Source organism: Anolis sagrei, chromosome 7 (genome assembly GCF_037176765.1).
Source record: "Anolis sagrei isolate rAnoSag1 chromosome 7, rAnoSag1.mat, whole genome shotgun sequence".
NCBI lineage: Eukaryota > Metazoa > Chordata > Lepidosauria > Squamata > Dactyloidae > Anolis > Anolis sagrei.
Window position 1 is genome coordinate 21,435,266 of NC_090027.1, and position 21,605 is coordinate 21,456,870.

The following is a 21,605-nucleotide window of genomic DNA, read 5'->3' on the forward strand; positions in this document are numbered from 1 at the left end:
GCTCCAGCGGCGCTTGGCTGTTCTCCAGTCTGGAGCTAAAGACAGCCACTTGTCCTCCTTGGGATTTCTGTGTGAAATTACTGTTATTATATACAGCATGATGATAGCCATTTTGATCCTCTTCTCCAGCCAAACAAGAAAGAGGGGGAGCTTTTAGAATGACTGAAGAGGGCCAATAATGGGAGTGGAGCAGGGGGGAGGGAATCGTAGCCTCACGGAGGGGCTGCCGGGGAGGAATGAGCGCTAGATCCACATCACAAGGCTCAGGGAGATGCTCTTATTCTATTCAGAAGAAGGACTGAGCTTAAACTATCTTGGTTTCTTGAAGGCAAAGAGAAGCAACATCTCCACCCAGAAATAGAGGTATCTAGCTCAGGGGTCCTCAAACTTTTTAAACAGAGGGCCAGGTCACAGTCCCTCAAACTGTTGGAGGGCCAGACTATAATTTGAAAAAAAAATGAATGAATTTCTATACACACTGCACATATCTTCTTTGTAGTGCAAAAAACACTTTAAAAATACAATAAAGAGATCACTGTGGACTCAAACAATGATGCATCTGGACCAAACTCTACATGAATACTCAATATGCCCAAATGTAAACACTGGTGGAGTTTGGGGAAAATAGAATCTTGACATTTGGGAGTTGTAGTTGCTGGGATTTATAGTTCACCTACAACCACAGAGCAATCTGAACCCCACTAACGATAGATTTGGGCCAAACCTCCCGCACAGAACCCCCATGTGGGCCACAGCAACGCGTGGTAGGGGACGGCTAGTATCTATATAAATAAAAAATGTAATGTTCGTCTGTGGGATTAACATAACTCAAAAACCACTAGACGAATTGACACCAAATTTGGACACGAGACACCTCTCAGGCCAACAAGTGGCCATCGCTTACAAAAATACTGAAAAACACAGCAGAAGAGACTTAAAAAGCCCCAAAAACAAAAAAATGCATTGCAACACATGTGCAAAAAAGCGTATATACACAAACACCCATATATACACACATACACAAATATATACACACAAAAAACACATATACACAGACTGGGCCACAGCAACATGTGACAGGTGATGGCTAGTATACAATTAAATTTTCAATTAAAACCATAAAACTCAATTTAAAACATTATCCAGTACATTAACAAATTCATTAACAATGCATTAACAAATTCATCTCAGGAATTCCCTTGTTTCTAAGTGTTCCTCTTTCAAAATCTAGCTACCAGTATTAAAAAAAACTCTAAAATTGGGACAGTAAATAAAGAACATCACTAAAGAAAACAGAGGAATTCCAGACAGGAAACAATCAGGGCCAGCTAACACTTCCCAACAAAGGATTCCCCCAAGCAGGAAGCAGCCAGGCTTTGAAGCTGCAAGGCCATCCAGTGCTAATCAAGGTGGCCAATTGCAACATTTACACTTGCCTCAAGCAGACAAGAGTTCTTTCTCCCAACCTAGACATCAGTCCACAGGTATATACAACCCACTTGCCTAATTTCCAAAAGACCTCTATGCAGATACCCTCACTGATTGACTTTGCAGCTGCAAGGCCATTCAATGCTAATCAAGGTGGCCAATGGCAGCATTCACACTTGTCTCCAACAGACAAGAGTTCTTTCTCCCACCCTGGACATTCCACACAGATATATAAACCCCGCTTGCCTACTTTCCAACAGACCTCACAATCTCTGAGGATGCCTGCCACAGATGTGGGTGAAAGATCAGGAGAGAATGCTTCTGCAACATGGACATACAACCGGGAAAACTCACAGCAACCCAGTCTGAATAATAATATTCATTCTAAGCAGACCCCACGGCAATGTCTGCTGAACAGCCTGCTAGTGCTGGTTCCAAAGCAAAGCCCATCAACAAACAACAACAACAACAACAACAAAACTTTATTTATATACCGCTCTATCTTCCCAAAGGGACTCAGAGCAGTTTCCAAGTAACATAAACAGTACATACAAGAAAAAAAAAACGGCATAAACATAAAATTTACAAGACAATATAAGCATTAAAACCACAATAGCACATATATTTAAAATAATCATGTCTGATCAAGGCAGTTTAAAAGGCTGGGCTGGGTTAATGCGATTTTAGAGGGCCTGGGAAATTAGGTAGAGTCTATGGCTATACATTTCCAGGGTCTAACAGAAGAGAGTGACCTGGGTAATTGGTAGAAGGAGATATGGCCAATTTCAACAATATCTAGGGCAGAGCTAGAACGAGTCATTCTCAAAGTTTTGTTTAAACCACCAGATCTTCAGGCTCTTACAAAAGGAGGAGAGGGATGAGGCCTGTCTTATTTCTTTAGGAAGGGCGTTCCAGAGGCGAGGGGCCACCACCGAGAAGGCCCTCTCTCTCTTCCCCACCAACCGTGCTCATGACGGTGGTGGGAGCCAAAAGAGGGCCTCCCCGGAAGATCTTAAAGTTTGCGCCGGTTCATAGAGGGAGATGCGATCGCGAAGATAGGCGGTGCCCGAACCGTTTACGGCTTTATAGGTCATAACCTGCACCTTGAATTTGGCTCGGCAACTTATCGGCAGCCAGTGAAGCTATTTTAAAAGGGGCGTTGTATGCTCCCTATAGTTTGCTCCAGTAAGGAGCCTGGCTGCCGCCTGTTGTACCAGTTGGAGCTTCCGGGCCGTCTTCAAGGGCAGCCCCACATAGAGCGCATTGCAATAGTCCAATCTGGATGTAACCAAGTGTTGGGGTTCAGCCTCTGTGTGACCCTGTACCTGATTCTTTGATTGTATTTCCTGATACCAATGTAGATGTCAATGTTGATTCTGAGGCCAATGTAGATGTTAATACTGATGGTGGGTTGAATAGTGAAAATCCTACACCCTTGGAAAGTGAAAGACAAAGTTCCCATGAGAACATTCATTCCGAACCGAGCGGAGAAGTTTCACTCCCTTTTTCTCCCAGCCTTAGTTCCCCAGAGAATCTGACACCTGGTCAGCCTAATGAGGGAAGGAGGGGGCAGATTCTGCAGAGCAGGGGAGAAGCACAAAGTTTACGGAGGTCAGAAAGATTGAGAGAAATGCAAACAAAAACTTCAGGCATGTCTCGTAATAGATTTCTCTTCTTTAAGAGTACTGGGTCTGAAGCTGCCTTCAGACCAGGAATCGTTCCAGTTCTAAGTGCAAGCCTGTGGAGGCCTCCTGATTCAAGTGGCTGGGTTTCTCGCAGTTTCTCAAGTTGTTCCAAGTGTTGTTAGCTGGGAGCTAGCAGATTTCATGATTCATCAAGAGTAAGTCATCGTTTGCTGTGGTTTTTTATGGACTTGTTCATGGACATTGCTTGTTGCTGTTTTGCTATGGTTTTTATTTATCTCTGATTCTTCCTCTGTTTTGCATTCAATGTTCTTCAATAAAAAGGATTGTATTCCTGCAGTCAAGTGTGGTGGATTGTTGTCAAGAGGGTCCAGTTTCCTGCTCTGGGTCACAACACCAAGACGTGGAAGTCAGAAAGGTGGAAAGGAAGATGGGAATCTTATAGTCCTTTGGCCTGTTGGACCACAGGAAACAGGGATGGTGAGACTGGAAGAGGGGCCTGGCTAAGAATTTGGATGCTGCCCAGACAAAGATAGTCAACATCAAACTTTCTGCTGCAAGTCAGAGCCAGCCCAAAAGCCAAAACACATAGTAGCCCTGATGTTGCAATTGAGTGTTTCATGTTTCCCACCACCACCACCACTATCTCCCCGGGCAGCTCTGGTGCTCCATGGGCTCGCATTTAGATGGGCCGCGCTTGCAAACACCCCCAAACAACCTTCATCAGACAAGAAGCAGGCCTCTGAAGTCAGCAGCAGCAGAAACTCTCGGCTGGGGCTCTCGGTTCCTGCAGCGCGAGCGAGTTTCAGTTTCAGCCGTATTAATATCTTGGATGCCTCCATTGATTTCCACAAACAGTTTTCCATTCCTTGATGTGAAGGGGGGGAAGGAGCGCAAACCGGCAGCTGAAACCAGAAACCCTGTCGATAGTTTAGTCTACCGTCCAACAGGGAAAGAAGAGACTCTTTACTTTCCAGGAAGCAGAGCCAGACACCGGCACACATCGAAGTTAAACACAAGTAGTTTAAATAATCCAGTTTTCGAATCAGTCTGTGGTTTAATACCTTTTAAAATTGCTTCGACTACTGTCATGCTATGGTTTCAATTTAGATTGGGGAGAAAAGCAATTATTATTATTATTATTATTATTATTATTATTAATTATTATTATTATTTAGGGCAGTGTTTCTCAACCTGGGGGTCGGGACCCCTGGGGGGGTCGCGAGGGGGTGTCAGAGGAGTCACCGAAAACCATCAGAATATATAATATTTTCTGTTGGTCATGGGGGTTCTGTATGGGAAGTTTGGTCCAATTCTATCATTGGTGGGGTTCACAATGCTCTGTGATTGTAGGTGAACTATAAATCCCAGCAACTACAACTCCCAAAAGTGAAGATTCTATTTCCCCCAAACTCCATCAGTGTTCACAATTGGGCATATGGAGTATTCATGTAGAGTTTGGTCCAGATCCATCATTGTTTGAGTCCACAGTGAGCTCTGGATGTAGGTGAACTACAACTCCAAAACCAAAGGACACTGCCCACCAAACCCTCCAGTATTTTCTGTTGGTCATGGGAGTTCTGTGTGGCCAAGTCTGGTTCAATTCCATCATAGGTGGAGTTGAGAATGCCCTTGGATTGTAGGTGAACTATAAATCCCAGCAACTACAACTCCCAAATGACAAAATCAACCCCCCCCCCAATTCTGGACTCCACCAACAATGGAATTGAACCAAATTTGGCACACAGAACTCCCATGACCAAGAAGAAATACTGGAAGGATTTAGTGGGCATTGTGAGTTTGGGAGATGTAGTTCACCTACATCCAAAGAGCACTGTGGACTCAAACAATGATGGATCTGGACCAAACTTGGCAGGAATACTCAATATGCTCAAAAGTGAACACTGGTGGAATTTGGGGAAAATCGGCCTTGACATTTGGGAGTTGTAGTTGCTGGGATTTATAGTTCACCTACAATGAAAGAGCATTCTGAACCCCACCAACGATAGAATTGGGTCAAACTTCCCACACAGAATGCCCATGCCTTGAAGGGACTTGCTGGCATGACCTTCCCTCCAGCCTTCACATGTTCTCCCTCGCCCGCAGATGCGCACCACGCTGTCATGCACTGAGCACACCTGCTCTCCCCTCCCCGCTTGGAATCTCAGAAATGTACCTCCCCTTGGCTGAGAACCCAGCCAATCACAGTGGAGGAGGGCATTTGGTGGGATGGGTTGCTCAAGCAAGTGAGCCAAGCTGCATATTGGTAATTAATTAAAACAGGCGGAGAGATCTTCAGCCTTTTCTGCCAAAGGGGTTCCTAAGACTATCAGAAATATATGTTTTCTGATAGTATTTGGCAACCCCTCTGAAACCCTCCTCGCACCCCCTCCCCCAAGATTGGGAAATGCCGCACTAATAGAAACACTGATTATCGCTGCACGAATAGAAGTTAACCACAAGCCCATTTTCTTGCAAGTGGCATCTATAAAAATACATCCAAGCGTAGCCAAAGCAATGAGATCTTCAAGCCACTGAACCAAGATCTGCAAATGTTGTACCTGGAGTATACATTCTTTGTTTTGTTTTCGGTATTTGCAAGAGGAAAAGCATGCACATTTATCCTCAGTTAAATTTCTCATCACACAAGCATAACGCAAAAGAACATGTGCATCTTGAAATGCTAAAGATGTTTCTAATGCAAAATCAATGCAGTGTAACACACCTCAGCAACAAGGAATAATCGCTGAACATGCTCACATCACCTGCCAAAGGTATTTTGTGAATTCTCTGTCAAGGAAGAGCAGACTGGGGCACAGATACTGGGCCCGGAAAAGAGAGTGGGGTGTATATATTGAGCGGGTTTGAAGCCAATTGATGGGCTAGGATCCCTGTGACAGAAGGGCCCAAAGGGATCTCGAAGAGCTCAGAAGCAAGGCCAAACCCTTAGAATCACAGAATTGTAGTGTTCTTAGAGATCCCTAAAGGTCATCCAGTCCAACCTCCTTCTGCTCTGAAGGAAGACACAACCTGTCATCCTGACAGGTGGTCACCCAGCTTGTGTTTATGGAATACTAGAGTTGGAAGAGACCCCCAAAGGCCATCCAGACCTGCTCTGAAGAAAGGCACAACAAAAGCCCTCCTGAAACAAGGCCATCCAGCCTCTGTTTAAAGAAGCATACAATTCTAGAGTTGGAAGGGACCCCCAAAGGCCATCCAGTCAAACCTTCTGCTCTGAAGGAAGACACAACCAAAGCCCTCCTGACAGCTGGCCATCTGGCCTTTGTTTATGGAATCAAAGCATGCTAGAGTTGGAAGGGACCCTCAAAGGCCATCCAGTCCAACCTCCTGCTCTGAAGGAAAATGCAACCAAAGCCCTCCTGACAGATGACCATCTGGCCTTTGTTTATAGAATCAAAGCATGCTAGAGTTGGAAGGGACCCTCAAAGGCCATCTAGTCCAACCTCCTGCTCTGAAGGAAAATGCAGCCAAAGCCATCCTGACAGGTGACCATCTGGCCTTTGTTTATAGAATCAAAGCATGCTAGACTTGGAAGGGATCCTCAAAGGCCATCCAGTCCAACCTCCTGCTCTGAAGGAAAACACAGCCAAAGACCTTCTGACAGCCTCTATATAGAATCATACAATGCTAGAGTTGGAAGAGCCTCCCAAAGATGACCCAGTCCAACCTCCTTTTGCCCTGAAGGAAAACACAACCAGAACCCTCCCAAGATGGCCATCCAGACTCTAGAGAAGGAGATGCCAACAGACATCCAGGCGGCAACATATTCTGCTGTCAAACAGCTCTTCTCACCACAAGACCAGCTCTTTGCCCCCAGCCCAGAGTCTCCACTCCATTCCCAATCCTAGAAGGCCTTCCCCACTTCCTACCTGCAGAGGGGGTCCAGGCGGCACTGGCTCCTGAGATCAAGGCAGTTCGGGGGCTCGGGCTCCTCGTAGGCGCAGTGGGGGACGATGGTCTGCCTCCGGCGCTCGGCACAGGCCTGGTCCTTGCAGGCGCAGAAGAGCAGGCGGTAAGTGTACTCGATGGGCACCCGGTCAAAGAACTGCCGCAGCGCCTTGTGGCACTTGCGCCGGTTGCAGGGCTCCGTCGGGGAGACCTCCTTGTTGCAAACCGAGATGTATCCTGAGCGCAGTCGCTTGCAGTTCTCGTTCAGGTTGCAGGCCTTGGCCGCATCCAGGCAGTGGTTGCTCTTGGCACTGGCCGCCGCCGGGTCCATCCCTGGATAAAGAGATTAGGAAAAAGGAATTGGTGGAGGACAACATGGTCAAAAGAATGAAAGGATAACCCACATTTTGACCTGGAAGAGAATCCTTACTTAAAGGACACATAGTTTGACTCCAGCCAAACTGGACACTGAAAATGTATGTTGGAAACATGAAACACATCTAGGTACTTCCTGTCATACACAGTGGACACAGAATCGTAGAATCCTTTAATATCCATGGATGTAATTTATCTGAACCTGGAGACTTGGGCCCCTTCCACATAGCTGTATAAAATCCACACTGAAATGGATTATATGGCAGTATTTATTTATCATGTCAGAAGCAAAGTGAGAATAAAGTTATAATGTATTTTAAAAAACACAAAGTTACAAACTTGGCATGCTGCTAAAATTCTTTTGGCCAGAAGCTGACCACTTGGAGTGCCTCTGGTGTCACTTTGAGAAGGTCCTCCATTGTGCATATGGCATGACTCAGATTGCATTGTCGTCAGTGGTCTGTAGTTTGCTCTTCTCCATACTCGCCTGTCGTGGACTCCACTTTGTGGCCCCATTTCTTAAAGTTGGCTCTGCATCTCGTGGTGCCAGAGCGAAGCCTGTTCAGTGCCTTCCAAGTTGTCCAGCCTTCTGTGTGCCCAGGAGAGAGTCTCTCATTTGGTATCTGCCATGAATTGAAGTTCCAGGTTTTCACCTGCCACTTTTGGACTCTTGCTTGCTGAGGTGTTCCTGCAAGTATCTCTGTAGACCTTAGGAAGCTGTTTTTTTTATTTAATGCATTGGAGTGATGGCTGATATCCAAACAGAGGATGGGCCGGAGATGTCACTGCCTTGGTCCTTTCATTGCTGACTGCTACTTCCCGATTGATATCAGGTGGTGCAATACCAGTTAAGCAGTATAATGTATCCATTGGTGGTGGGTGTGGACATCCTGTGATAATGCAGTATGTCTCATTAAGAGCCACATCCACTGTTTTAGCATGGTGAGATGTATTCCACACTGGGCATTCGTACTCAGCAGTAGAGTAGCAAGCGCAAGGTTGTGACCCCCAGGTTGTCCCAGTCAGCTTTTGTACAATACTATTTGTAGCACCCACTTGATATCCAAGCTGTGCTTCTTATAAGTCAGACTCTCAGGTATTTGGGTGTGTTGCAATGCTCCAGTGGGATTTCTTCCCAGGCAATCCTCAGAGCTCGAGATGCTTGTCTGTTCTTAAGGTGAAAAGCACACGCCTGGATTAGGAATCAGCTGGTTTTCTCTGTAATAGGCTTCAGAGAGCTTCTGTTCCACCATTTCAAAGCTCTCTGCTTGAGTGGTGATGGCATGATCATCAGCATTAATGAAACTCTCAGTTAGCAGTATGACAATCGTATTTTCATTGTACATCTTTGAGGTGACAAGTCAACTTTATTATTATTTTGTGGTTATTATTTTCAGGGGAGGATGGGACTTATATGTGATATAAGTCATATATTGGCTTTACGAATTGTATAATGAGGCATATATTGCTGAAAAATAATAATAAAGGCATAGATTCTTTAAAAAGGTCTGGAGAGTGAGTGAGAATCCTCCCAGTTTGGGACTTGAGTGAAAATAAATTGCAGGTGGTTTTGTTTCCTATGGAGCTTTGTGTGGTAACAAAGTAGGTATTTTGAATTGACTCCAGGTGCCCTTTAGCAAAATATAATTAGGTTGAGTCACACAAGAAGAATCACAACAGAAAAAATCCCAATTGAGAATGCACTGGGAATAGGATGAGCATTTGCAACATGTTTCGTTCTTTGCACGAATGGTGTGTCAAGACGAGGGGAGAATGGCTCGCCTCGGTGGGAGCCTTTGCCTTCGGCACAATAATAAGGAGACGGGGAGCCCTTTCCTCATGGAATTCTTTGCAATTTGCACGAAAGCGTCCCTGCACACAACTCTCATCCTTCTCCATTTGATGTGTGCATGCTCCCACATGCGCACAAAGGTGTGTGCAACCCACCAGGTACTTCTCGTTTCAAAAAAAATACATGCAGCAAGCAACATGGGCAGAAACCATTCTTACAAATGCAAGGATTCTCTCCAAATTGGGCGAAGAATATCACAGTGTCTTGCCAACAAGATGAAAAGCCAAGGGTTTGCATCACTAAAAGAAGCACAGGTTGGAACTTCATTGTGAAATCCAACAGAACGAAATCCGAGGGCAAGGTAGGAGGGGAGTCGATGCCACAAGGATTTCCCAATGGAAGGCAAAAAGGAGCCCATAGCCCAGCAATGTCTTTCCCCTTCCCTTTGCTAAGCCTTATCTATTCCGGGGTCTGCTTTGAGCACAGCTTTAAATGCCCCCCTCGTGTACATGGCCACCAATATGCCCCAAACACAGCCTCCATGCCAAGGCTGCCTCTTGGCACAAATACATCGTGAAAGGAAGGGGCAGAGGAATGCACCAGACACCATCTGAATGGGGTCTGAAAATAGATAGACCTCACATTAAAATGGCTTCTTCTAAAAGACAAGAAAGCTGAGTGATACATTATTCTTCCTCTTAGTACTGCAGAGAGAATGAATCACCAAAGGGACCCCAAGGGCCATCTAGCCCACCCTTGCCAGACAGGCAATTCCCAGTCAATGTACCCCTGGACTCAGAATCATAGAGTTAAAAAGAAAATCAGGGGATATCCAGTCCAACCTCCTTCTGGCAGGCAGGAAGCACCACCCCAGCCCTCCCGACAGATGGCCATCCAACTGTACATAGATAGACATGACTGAGAAAGACAGATATGAGGGGCATTCATTAAAGATTTCCCATGACCCACTTCTATTTATCACAGGGTGATAAAACTGCACTTGTCTCATGATATAAGTCTCTATAGGTTATGTGACAATTTACAACCCAGAACTGAGAACGTTCTTGATGTGACAGGTGCTGAAGTGGTGAGAGGTTTGAGAATGGACTCAGCGGAATAGAGAGCAGTCCTCGAGTTCCTTTCCTTGAAATGCTGCACACCAAAGAAGACATTCGATGAGATGAAAGAGGTTTCTAGTGATGATTCCCCAACATATGAAGGAGTCAAGAACTGGCATCATCCATTCCAATGTGGTTGGACTTCAGTGTAAACAGCTCCAATTCCAGGGTGACCCCACTCTGCTATGGATGAGCACAACACCCAGCAAGTGGAGGTTGCCATTTTGGAAAATCGCCATGTCACCATTTGTCATGTAGCCCAAAATTTCAAGATGAGCGTGGGATCCGTGGGAAAAAAATCACCCAAGACCATCTTCCCATGCATAAGGCATCCGCTCACTCGTCTCCCAGGTGCTCACACCTTTCCAGAAGCAGGAATGAGCCAAATGCTCTCGGGTTCTCTTGACAATGATGTGCCATGGAAACCAGGACTTTTTCAACAGACTGATCACACAGGGTGAAACCTGGGTCCATCACTAGGATCCTGAGACTAAAGTCCAGTTGATTCAATGGAAGCATCCTGACTCACCGCCTCCAAAGAAGGCATGTGCCCAACTCTCGGCAGGCAAGATCATGCTCACAGCATTTTGAGACCAGCACAGAGTAATATTGATAGATTTCCTAGCAAAGGGGACCATGGTGACTGGGCTAGACTAGGTTTCACTGCTGTGGACTTTGCGGGAGGCCATCCAAACCAAGAGACAATGTGGCATGCTCACCAAAGGTGTCTGCCCTCTGCAAGACAATGCACCTGTTCACAACTCACCTGTTGCCCAAATGGAAAAAGCATACTCTGGTGGCTTTGAAATCTACCGCATCCCCCTGATTCCTCCAACCTTGCACCATCGGACTTCCACCTCTTTCCAACAAGGAAGTTCTTTCAGATGATGAGACTCTGATTTCTGAAGTTACAACATGGCTTTTGGAGCAACCTGTCAATTTCTACAAGCAAGGTGTTTATAGTTGCTTAAAAAGATGGGAGAAGTGTCTGCCCCAAAGTGGCACCCATGGAGAGGAGAAGGACTCAGGACTGGGCCAAGTTGCATTGCTACAAGTCCATAGGAAGAAGGTCAGGGGAAATTGTTCATATATATCATAGGATTCTAGTCTTGGAACTTCAAAAGGTCATCGAGACCAAGCTCCATCTGTCATAAAGAAAAGGATAATGCAACACCTTCCAACAGCCGAGTACCATAATGCATGGTTATTGATGGGTCTTGGACACCAGTGTCCATTGCATTTTGCTTATGCCCTGTTGGACTTCACTGACACAATGCTGTCAGGCACATAAGGTGATGCTCCCTCTCAATATGTAGTATCTCACCCCTTGCCTGCGAACCCTGCAACCCAAACGCCAGCCTCGCCACGGATCCCATCGCTCCCCACAATGCTGCCCCACGTCCGTCTTGCTTTGCCACGGTGTCACTCCCGGCTGTCATCTTTTCCAATGGAGTTAACATTTGTCAAGTGCTGAGTGCTAATACAGCATAAAATTAAATTCATACAGAGCAGAGCATGGCGTGACGTGCGAGTGAAAGGGACACTCGCAGAGAGAACGGGGAGGGGAAGAGGTGCTTTCTCTGCACACAATCGTTCACAGCCATACGGTTTCAATTCAGAAACAACTTTCTGCACAATGGGAATCACAGCGGTGGATGCGTGCCACGAAACCCCCCTCTTTGGGGAGAGAGGGAGCACTGCACATTGCAATATAATCCAAAGCAGAAACTCCAGAGATTTCTGGAAGACACACGAAGAGGTCAGCAATTGTCCAGACGGCTAGACCATGGGGCAGCCCTGGCCCTGAGGATACTATTGTCTAACCCAGTGTTTCTCAACCTTCCTAATGCCGCGATCCCTTAATACAGTTCCTTATGTGGTGGTGACCCCCAACGAGAACTTTATTTTCATTGCTACTTCATAACTGTAATTTTGCTACTGTTATGAATTGTCATGTAAATATCTGATATGCAGGATATATTTTCATTCACTGGACCAAATTTGGCACAAACACCCGATATGCCCAAATTAGAATACTGGTGGGGTTGGGGGAATGGATTTTGTCATTTGGGAGTTGTAGTTGCTGGGATTTATAGTACACCTACAACAGGCCCGTAGCCAGGATTTGGATTGGGGGGGGGGGGTGGGCTCCGGATCTACCCTAGCAAACCTTACTTCCACGCATATGGGATATATTGAGCATGCTGATCAGATCATGATATGAATAAACACAACAGTTTAAATAATCGCAGACCACCTTGAGAATTGGGGGGGGGGGGTGAAGCCCCTCAAGCCCCCCCCCTCCCCAGCTACGGACCTGACCTACAAGCAAAGAGCATTCTGAACTCCACCAATGATAGAATTGAACCAAACCTGGCACACAGCACTCTCATGACCAACAGAAAATAATGGAAGGGTTTGGTGGCCATTGACCTTGAGTTTTGGAGTTGTAGTTTACCTACATCCAAAGAGCACTATTGACTCAAATAATCATGGATCTGGACCAAACTTGGCACAAATACTCAATATGCCCAAATGTGGACACTGGTGGAATTTGGGAGAAATAGAGCTTGACATTTGGGAAATGTAGTTGCTGGGATTTATAGTTCACATACAATCAAAGAGCATTCTGAACCCCACCAACAATAGAATTGGGCCAAACTTCCCACACCGAACCCCTTTGCATTGAAGGGACTTGCTGGTGTGAGCCTCCCTCCAGCCTCACACGCTCTCCCTCGCCCGCACATACACACCACACTGACATTCGCCAAGCATGCCTGCTCTCCGTTCCCCACTTGGATTCTGAGAAACAGCCCTCCCCGTGGCTGAGAGGCTGGCCAATCACAGCAGAGGAGGGCTTTTGCGGGGAGGATTCGCCGTCTGTTTCCAAAAAGGAAGAGAAAGACAGGCGGAGAGTTCTTCATCTTTCTCTGCCAAAGCGGTTCCTAAGACCATTAGAAATATGTATTTTCTGATGGTCTTTGGCGACCCCACCAAAACCCCCTTGCGACCCCTTCCCAAGGGTCCTGACCCCCAGGTTGAGAAACACGGGTCTAATTGAAAGAGGGAAGGGAGTGGCACCTCCACCTCTCATATCCTTACAGAGGCTGGGACCTCGATAATGTCTTATTGTAAGATCCCACACTCAAGTGCTTAGATATTTCATTCCAATACGGAGCATTTGCCTTCAGCTCCAAGTCACAGACACAGGTGCCCCGTATCTGTCCACTTCTGCTCAAATCAGTTGCCGAACTCCTTTAGAACCATAGACTTGGAAGAGACCACGAAGCCTCTCTCCAACAAGAGAAGGAAGTTGTTGTCAAAGGCTTTCATAGGGTTGCTGTGAGTTTTCCAGGCTGTCTGGAATCAATTGCAGCATTCACACTTGCCTCAAACAGACAAGAGTCCCCCCCCCCCCATCCTGGACCTTCCACAGATATATAAGCCCCACTTGCCTAGTTACAGACCTGTCAAGCTCTGAGGATGCCTGCCATAGATGTGGGTGAAACATCAGGAGAGAATGCTTCTGGAATATGGTCAGACAGCCTGGAAAACTCATAGCAACCCAGAGAAGGAAGGTTTTGTGGTTTCCTTGGTAAGGCTTTCTGCCCCTGCTCCTGACTTGACTCTTCTCAAAGATGCCCCCCAACTTCACAAACCCAAAAAGGCGCCGACAATTCTCAGCCCCGTTCCAGCTTGACAGATTTTCTCATGGAAAACAGAGAAGGGAAGCAGCTGGAATGGAAGGGAAGAGCATCTCCCCCATCAAAGCTGACACTGTCTTGAAAGCCAGAAGTTACATCACTCAAAGGCTTGCCTGGGAGCATCCCAGAAGAGCGTGGTTTCCCTTTAAGAGCTCAAAGGCGGTGAGGGAGAATGCGCTGCTTCAATTGCCAAGTGAGCCAAACTTGTATCTAGATTACCTTTCTAGGGATCCTTTCATCTAGAGGAATTTCTCAACCTGGGGGTTGGAACCCCAAAGGAGAGGGGGGAGTGCGAGTGTGGTTTGAGAGAGGTCACCAAAGACCATCAGAAAACAGGAAACCCTTTGGCAGGGAAGGCAGAAGAACTCTCCATCAATCCCTCTCTTCCTTTTTGGAATTAGTGAACTATAACTCTCAGAATTCAACCCCCCGCCCAAAAAAAAAAAACCCACCAGTATTCAGTGTTGGCCATGTAGATAGTGTGCCTTGACAAACAACAACTCCTAGAATCTCACGTCATTGAGCCACGGCAGTCGACGTGGTGTCAAACTGCATTAGTTCCACAGTGTAGATGCAACCGTAGTCTTCAGGGCCTGGAAACAGAGCAATTGGAGGATTCCTCTCTCCCAGATGATGCCAGGCCCAGCACGTCTCCGGAGGCTGTCACTTTCCCAGCAGAAGGGATCTGAAATCCACCGCAGCCGCTTCGCTAACCTGCTTTGCAGTGAGACTCAGCAGGTCTGACAGGCGTTGGGTGCAGAGTCGGAGCTTTGGGAATTTAAAGCGCACGTTTCTGTGCCTCTGCTTTTGGAGCTGACCTGGGGCTAATCGCTTTCCTCCCCAGCAGTGCCTCTGGGGAAGCGCCAGGCCTCAGCACTGAGCCTCTTCTCCAAAAAGCCCACCCACAGAAGCCCACCCCTCCATCGCTACCTTCCCCTCTTCCTCTCCCTGCTCTCGATTCCCTTCCCTCCAGTTATGGCTCTGAGATGGAGAGCAAATATTTCTCGGTGCCAAACCCAGGACAATCCCTATTTTCCACCCGCTAAATAGTTTATTGATGGAGATTTAATTCCGAGCGGAAAAAGAAAACCATTGTCGAGTGGAATCTAAGCGCTACTTTTCTTGGGAGGGAGGTTTGCAGATTTGCTTCCAAACGTCAACCCAGATTTCCTGTCCACAAAATGAGCATGACGGAAAGGACCCAGCAATGTCCTGCTTCCATCGAGGCTTAAAACTTGCCCAGTTATAGCAACACCTGATGAATGACTCCTTGTGTCTTTATTGTATAAGATCAAGACCAGACTGAAGTCCAAAGAAAATAACGCACAAATAATAAGGGCAGTATATAAATGTGCTAAATAAATAAATACAACTTGATGGGGAGGAGAAAGGGCAGAAATGCCCCTTCAAGAAGGTGGAAAGGAACTTTACACACATGGTGTGACGTTGCATACCACTTCCTTGCTAATGATGAACCCCAGCTCATGCAAACCTAGCAACCGGTGGCACAGTGGGTTAAACCCTTGTGCCAGCAGGACTGAAGACCGACAGGTCACAGGTTCAAATCCGGGGAGAGTGCGGATGAGCTTCCTCTATCAACTCCAGCTCCTCATGCAGGGACATGAGAGAAGCCTCCCACAAGGATGTTAAAACATCAAAACATCCGGGCGTCCCCTTGGCAACGTCCTTCCAGACGGCCAATTTTCTCACACCAGAAGCGACTTGCACCTTCTCAAGTCACTCCTGACACGACTAAAAAAAGTTCAAAAACATGCAAATGTGAGTAGATCCATAGGGACCACCTCGGCGGGAAGGTAAACAGGCACTCCATGCAGTTATGCCAGCCACACGATCCAGGAGGTGTCTATGGACAGCACAGGCTCCTTGGCTTGGAAATGGAGATAAACACTTCCCACAGAGCTGGAGTTGAGCACCACCTCCAGAAGCCGGAGATGAAAGGGGAAGTGTTTCCCTTTATCTGTGAATTTCTGTCTCATTGTATCAAGGCATTGAATGTTTGCCTGTGTTTGTTTGTATATATTCTGTAATCCACACTAAGTCCCCTTGGGGAGAGAGGGTGGAATATAAATAAAGTGTTGTTGTGAGTTGCAACACTGCATGACCGAACCTGTGGCCAAATGTGGAAATCATGCACTGGGTAGATGCAGAGAACGCTGTGGATGGATTTCAGGAAGTCCTTCCTCCGACAAGTAAACTAGTCCAGTGCGGCTAGGCAGAACTAAGGTGAGGTGGATCTGGAACTGGCTAAGCAAACAAACTCAGAGGTTGATTGTCTCCAATGCTTCTTCTTCATCCTGAAGAGAAGTGACGAGTGGAGTGCCATCAATAAGACTCCATCTGGGCCCGGTCTTGCTCAGGATCTTGATTCATGACTTAGATGAAGAGTTAGAAGGCAGGATCATCATATTTGCAGACGGGACCAAATGAGGAAGGAGAGCCAGTACTCCTGAAGACAGGAGCAGAATTCTAAATGATCTTCACAGATGAGAGAGATGATTGGCCAAAACTAACATAATGAAGTTCAACAGGGACAAACGCACTTAGGCAGAAAAAACAGAAATGTAAAGAGACAGAATGGGGGACAATGCTTGGCTCGACTAGCAGGACGTGTGGAAAAGATCGTGGGGACCTCGTGGGGAGGAAGGGGAACATGAGCTAGGAATGTCACATGGCAGCATAAAAAGCCAATGGGATTTTAGCCTGCATAAACAGGAGTCCAATGCCTAGATCCAGAGAAGTCATGTGACCCATGCTCTATTTGGCCTTGGTCAGACTATACCTGGAATCACACTGTGTCCAATTCTGGGCACCACAATTAAAGGGAGTTGAAGACTCCAAGCTAGTGAGTGTCCAGAGGAGGGTGACTCAAACAAACAAGGGTCAGGAGAACAAGCCCTATGAGGAGCGGCTTAAAGAGCTGGGCATATTTAGCCTGCAGAAAAGAAGGCTGAGAGGAAACATGATGAGAGCCATGTATCAAGATGTGAGGAGAAGTCACAGAGAGGAGGGATTGGGCTTCCTTTCTGCTGCCCTGGAGACTAGGATGTGGAACAAGGGCTTCAAACGACAGGAAAGAAAGGAGATTCCACCTGAACATGAGGAAGAACTTCCTGACTCTGAGAGAGAGCTCTTCAGCAGGGGAACTCTCTCTCTGCCCCAAAGTGTGGTGGAGGCTCCTACTTTGGAGGCTTTGAAGCAGAGGCTGAATGGTCATCTGTCAGGGGTGCTTTGAAGACAATTTTCCTGCTTCTTGGCAGAATGGGGATTGGACTGGATGGCTCACCAGGTCTCTTCCAATTCTAGGATTCTAATGGACAACTGTCTACACTATGCATAGTGTGTAATGTACACTAGCGTGGCAAGGGCACCCAGAATGGCACCTCTCTCACACAAAGAGTATCCTCCATGCCTAGAACTGAATGCAGACCATTCACCATGAGACAAAAGTGTGCAGCAGAGTCTTCCCAGGGACCATACGCAGCTGCAGGACTTCCAGGAGCAAGGGGCAGAAGGGCCTTGTATTGTGGAAGAGTCAGCAACTGCCGCTGAGCAGAAAGAAAGGACAGAACAATCCGCAGCAGTTCCCACCATGAAGGAAAGCAACTGACAAATCCATCCATTGATAAAATGCAAAAAAATAAAGCTGAGTGCTGTTCCCATAAAACAGCAGAGAATGGTCCCAAAATAGCAACACCAACGCTGCAAGAGAGATGGGGGAGAGGGAAAGAGCGGGCAAAGAGCCTCCTTCCAAGATCTCCTCTCCATCAGTCGTTCCCAAAAGACTTTCGGAAAATAAGAGCCAAAGAAACCAGTCAGAGAAGCAAGAGGCGAGAACAGCCTCCAGTTCAGCCAGTTCACAACTGGGCAAGAACCCTGGTATGGGAGCAAGCCGAGGGGGCTTCCACACTAATGGGAGAAATGCAGGGTACAAAGAAATAAAAGCAGAGGAAATAACAACACCGGAACAACATGTTGCGGGGAATGTAATGATTCAGGCACAAGAAAAAGTCCAGAAAAGCCACCAAAAAGACTCTTCATTGGGAGAAGTTGCCTGGAAATTTTAGTCCTAGGATCACAAAAGGGGTGTCACATTGAGTCTTGTGTATGTTAAATCGGTTTTCGTGGTATTAACTATACCTTTTGAGACAGATTCTGTTTTAGTGTTGACAGTCTTTAGATTTTAAATTGCATATTGTTTTGAGCACTGTTTGAGTCTCTTGAAGAGAGAGAAAGTGGCATAACAACAACAGCAACAACAACAGCATCAATCCCAACCTATGGTGAAGGTGGCATAACAACAACAACAACAACAACAAGCCCAGCCTATGATGCAGGAGAAGATCAAGGCCTATCTAATGCTGGTCCATGGCCAGTTAGGAATTCGAACCCTGGTCTCCCAGAACCAAACCACTACACCATATGGCTCTTGCTTGTTCATTCGTTCAGTCATCTCACTCTTTGTGACCTCATGGACCAGCCACACCAGAGCTCCCTGTCGGCCGTCACCACCCCCAGCTCCTTCAAGGTCAGTCCAGTCACTTCAAGGATGCCATTCATCCATCTTGCCCTTGGTCGACCCCTCTTCCTTTTGCCTTCCACTTTCCCCAGCATAATTGTCTTCTCTAGGCTTTGCTGTCTTCTCGTGGCCAAAGTACTTCAACTTTGTCTCTAATATCCTTCCCTCCAATGAGCAGTCGGGCTTTATTTCCTGGAGGATGGACTGGTTGGATCTTCTCGCAGTCCAAGGCACTCTCAGAACTTTCCTCCAACACCACAGTTCAAAAGCATATATCTTCCTTCGCTCAGCCTTCCCTAAGGTCCAGCTCTCACATCCGTAGGTTACTATAGGGAATACCATGGCTTTGACTAGGCGGATCTTTGTTGCCAGTCTGATGTCTCTACTCTTTACTATTTTATCGAGACTGGACATTGCTCTCCTCCCAAGAAGTAAGCGTCTTCTGATTTCCTGGCCACAGTCTGCATCTGCAGTAATCTTTGCGCCTAGAAATACAAAGTCTGTCATGGCCTCCACATTTCCCCCCTCTATTTTCCATATGGCTCTAGTTTTAGCATAAACACATCAGCAAAGATAGATGTCTGTGCTTGCAGACCAGCCCTGGGTTTCTGTCCTGGGAACCAAGTCTCAGCTGAAAGGGTTTTGACCTCCCCATTGTCCCATTATATAAGGCAGGGAAGTCCACTGCATATTGCTGGGTAGGACAATTTTCCACCCAAAAGAGTCACCCATATATGGTTTCCCGTTTCAAATGCTAAAAAAGGAATGCTAAAAAGCTAAAAAGGAATGATCAGGGATTATGTGTAATGGATATATTTGGAACGGCCTGGGCAACAATTGTTGGCTTGTGTGATTTTAATTGTTTATATTGATATGTTTTTAATTCCAAGTGTTTAATGTTAAATGATGTCATGTTTTATGATGTAATTGACAGTTGTATGTTATTATCGTTATGTTAGGTTTCTGTATGTGAGGCACTGAATTTTGCCATAATTGTGTTGGGAACCACCTTGAGTCACCCGCTAGGGTGAGAAAAGCAGTATACAAGTGAAATTAATAATAATAATAATAATAATAATAAGAAGAAGAAGAAGAAGAAGAAGAAGAAGAAGAAGAAGAAGAAAAATTGAAAAAAAATTTGAAAAAATGGGAAAAATTGAGAGCCAAATTGACAAAGAAAAAACATGGCTGTGGCTCACAAATGGAACTCTGAAAAAGGAGACAAAGGAGGGCCTGATTCTGGCAGCCCAAGAACAAACCATTAGAACCAATGCCATCAAAGCCAGAATTGAAAAGTCAACAACAGATCCCAAATGTAGACTCCGCAAGGAAGCAGATGAAACAATAGATCACATCCTAAGCTGCTGCAAGAAGATTGCACAGACAAACTACAAGCAGAGGCACAACACCATTGCTCAGATGATTCATTGGAACTTGTGCCACAAATACCATCTGCCTGAGACAAAGAACTGGTGGGATCACAAGCCGGAAAAAGTTACAGAGAATGAACACGTCAAGCTACTCTGGGACTTCCAGATTCAAACAGACAGAGTTTTGAAGCACAATACTCTTGACCTTATGATCGTGTTAAAAAACAAAGTATGGATTGTCGATGTTGCAATCCCAGGTGATAGCAGGATTGAAGAGAAACAACTGGAAAAGCTGACACGATATGAGGATTTAAAGATCGAACTGCAAAGACTCTGGCACATGCCAGTAAAGGTGGTCCTAGTGGTGATTGGCACACTGGGTGCAGTTCCTAAAGACCTTGACCTGCACTTAAACACAATCGGCACTGACAAAATTACCATCTGCTAGCTGCAGAAGGCCACCCTGCAGGGATCTGCACTCATTATTCGCCAATACATCACACAGTCCTAGACACTTGGGAAGTGTCTGACGTGTGATGCAATACAACAGCCAGCACAGTGATCTTGTCTGCTGTGGATTCATCTTGTTGTGTTTCTAATAATAATAATAATTATTATTATTATTATTATTATTATTATTATTACTTGGAAGGCAGAAAAATAAAGCCAATTAAAGAAATAACAACAACAACAATAATAATAAGAGTTTTAAAGGAGGACTGGGGAGTCTGCTGAGCAGCATTAGATCAGAGGCGGAATCAGAAAGACATGATTCCTGCCGCTCCCCTGGCTCTTATCTCCTGTATTTACATGTATTAATTGCTGATGTACCCAGATACTCTGCTTCCATATCTAATCTTGGTCTCTACTTTAAATATTCCACATTCTGTAATTAGGAAGTGCTTCTGTATTTATACAGGCTAATTAATGCAATGGGAGTGCGATCACAGGAGGGACCGCTTCCTGCCTTTTCCTTGAGAATCACCATGAGAGAGAGGGGCGCTTCCAGACAGCACTAAATCATGGGTTTTAAGAGGTAAAGGTTGTCCGCTGACATTAAGTCCAGTCATGTCTGACTCTGGGGTGTGGTGCTCATCTCTATTTCTAAGCCGAAGAGCCGGCGTTATCCATAGACACTTCCAAGGTCATGTGGCCGGAATGACTGCATGGAGTGCCGTTACCTTTCCGTCAGAGCGGTACCTATTGATCTACTCACATTTGCATGTTTTCGAACTGCTAGGTTGGAAGAAGCTAGGGTTGACAGCGGAAGTGCACGCCGCTCCCCGGAATCAAACTTGTGACCTTTCGGTCAACAAGCTCAGCAGCTCAGCGCTTTAACCCATTGCGCCACCGGGGGCTCTCATGAGTTTTAGTGAGGGGCAAAAAATCCCGGGACTTCAGGAGAGGTTGACCTAGGTTGACCTATTGGTCCCGGGATTTCTGCCTCTGTTGTCCAGACTTGATGTTCTGCTATGAGATTTAGAGTCTCCCAAGATGGCCACTGCAGGACTTCCATCAGAAATGGGCAGTTTTTAAAAAGCCCGCAAGATGCGGATATGCAGATCACCACAAAAGTTTCATTCTTTGTCCTGGCCAGAGGAACTGTGCCCTCCACATATTTCATGAAGTTTCTGGCACACAAACAAAGTTTTTCCCTTCTACTCAAGTGTCACCTTCTCTTTAGGAACTGGCCAATCAGGAACAAGCATTTAAAACCTGGGAACAAACC

General features: G+C 46.1%; 1 protein-coding gene across 1 annotated transcript in view; it reads right to left on the minus strand.

Annotated features, from left to right (window-relative positions):
* The window catches only part of GFRA2 (GDNF family receptor alpha 2), a 95,776-nt gene that overhangs the window by 45,481 nt on the left and 28,690 nt on the right, over nucleotides 1–21,605 (minus strand). Inside the window, exon 4 of the mRNA XM_067470727.1 lies at nucleotides 6,962–7,313. Coding sequence (XP_067326828.1) covers nucleotides 6,962–7,313 — 352 coding nt within the window. The remainder of the gene's footprint in view (nucleotides 1–6,961; nucleotides 7,314–21,605) is intronic.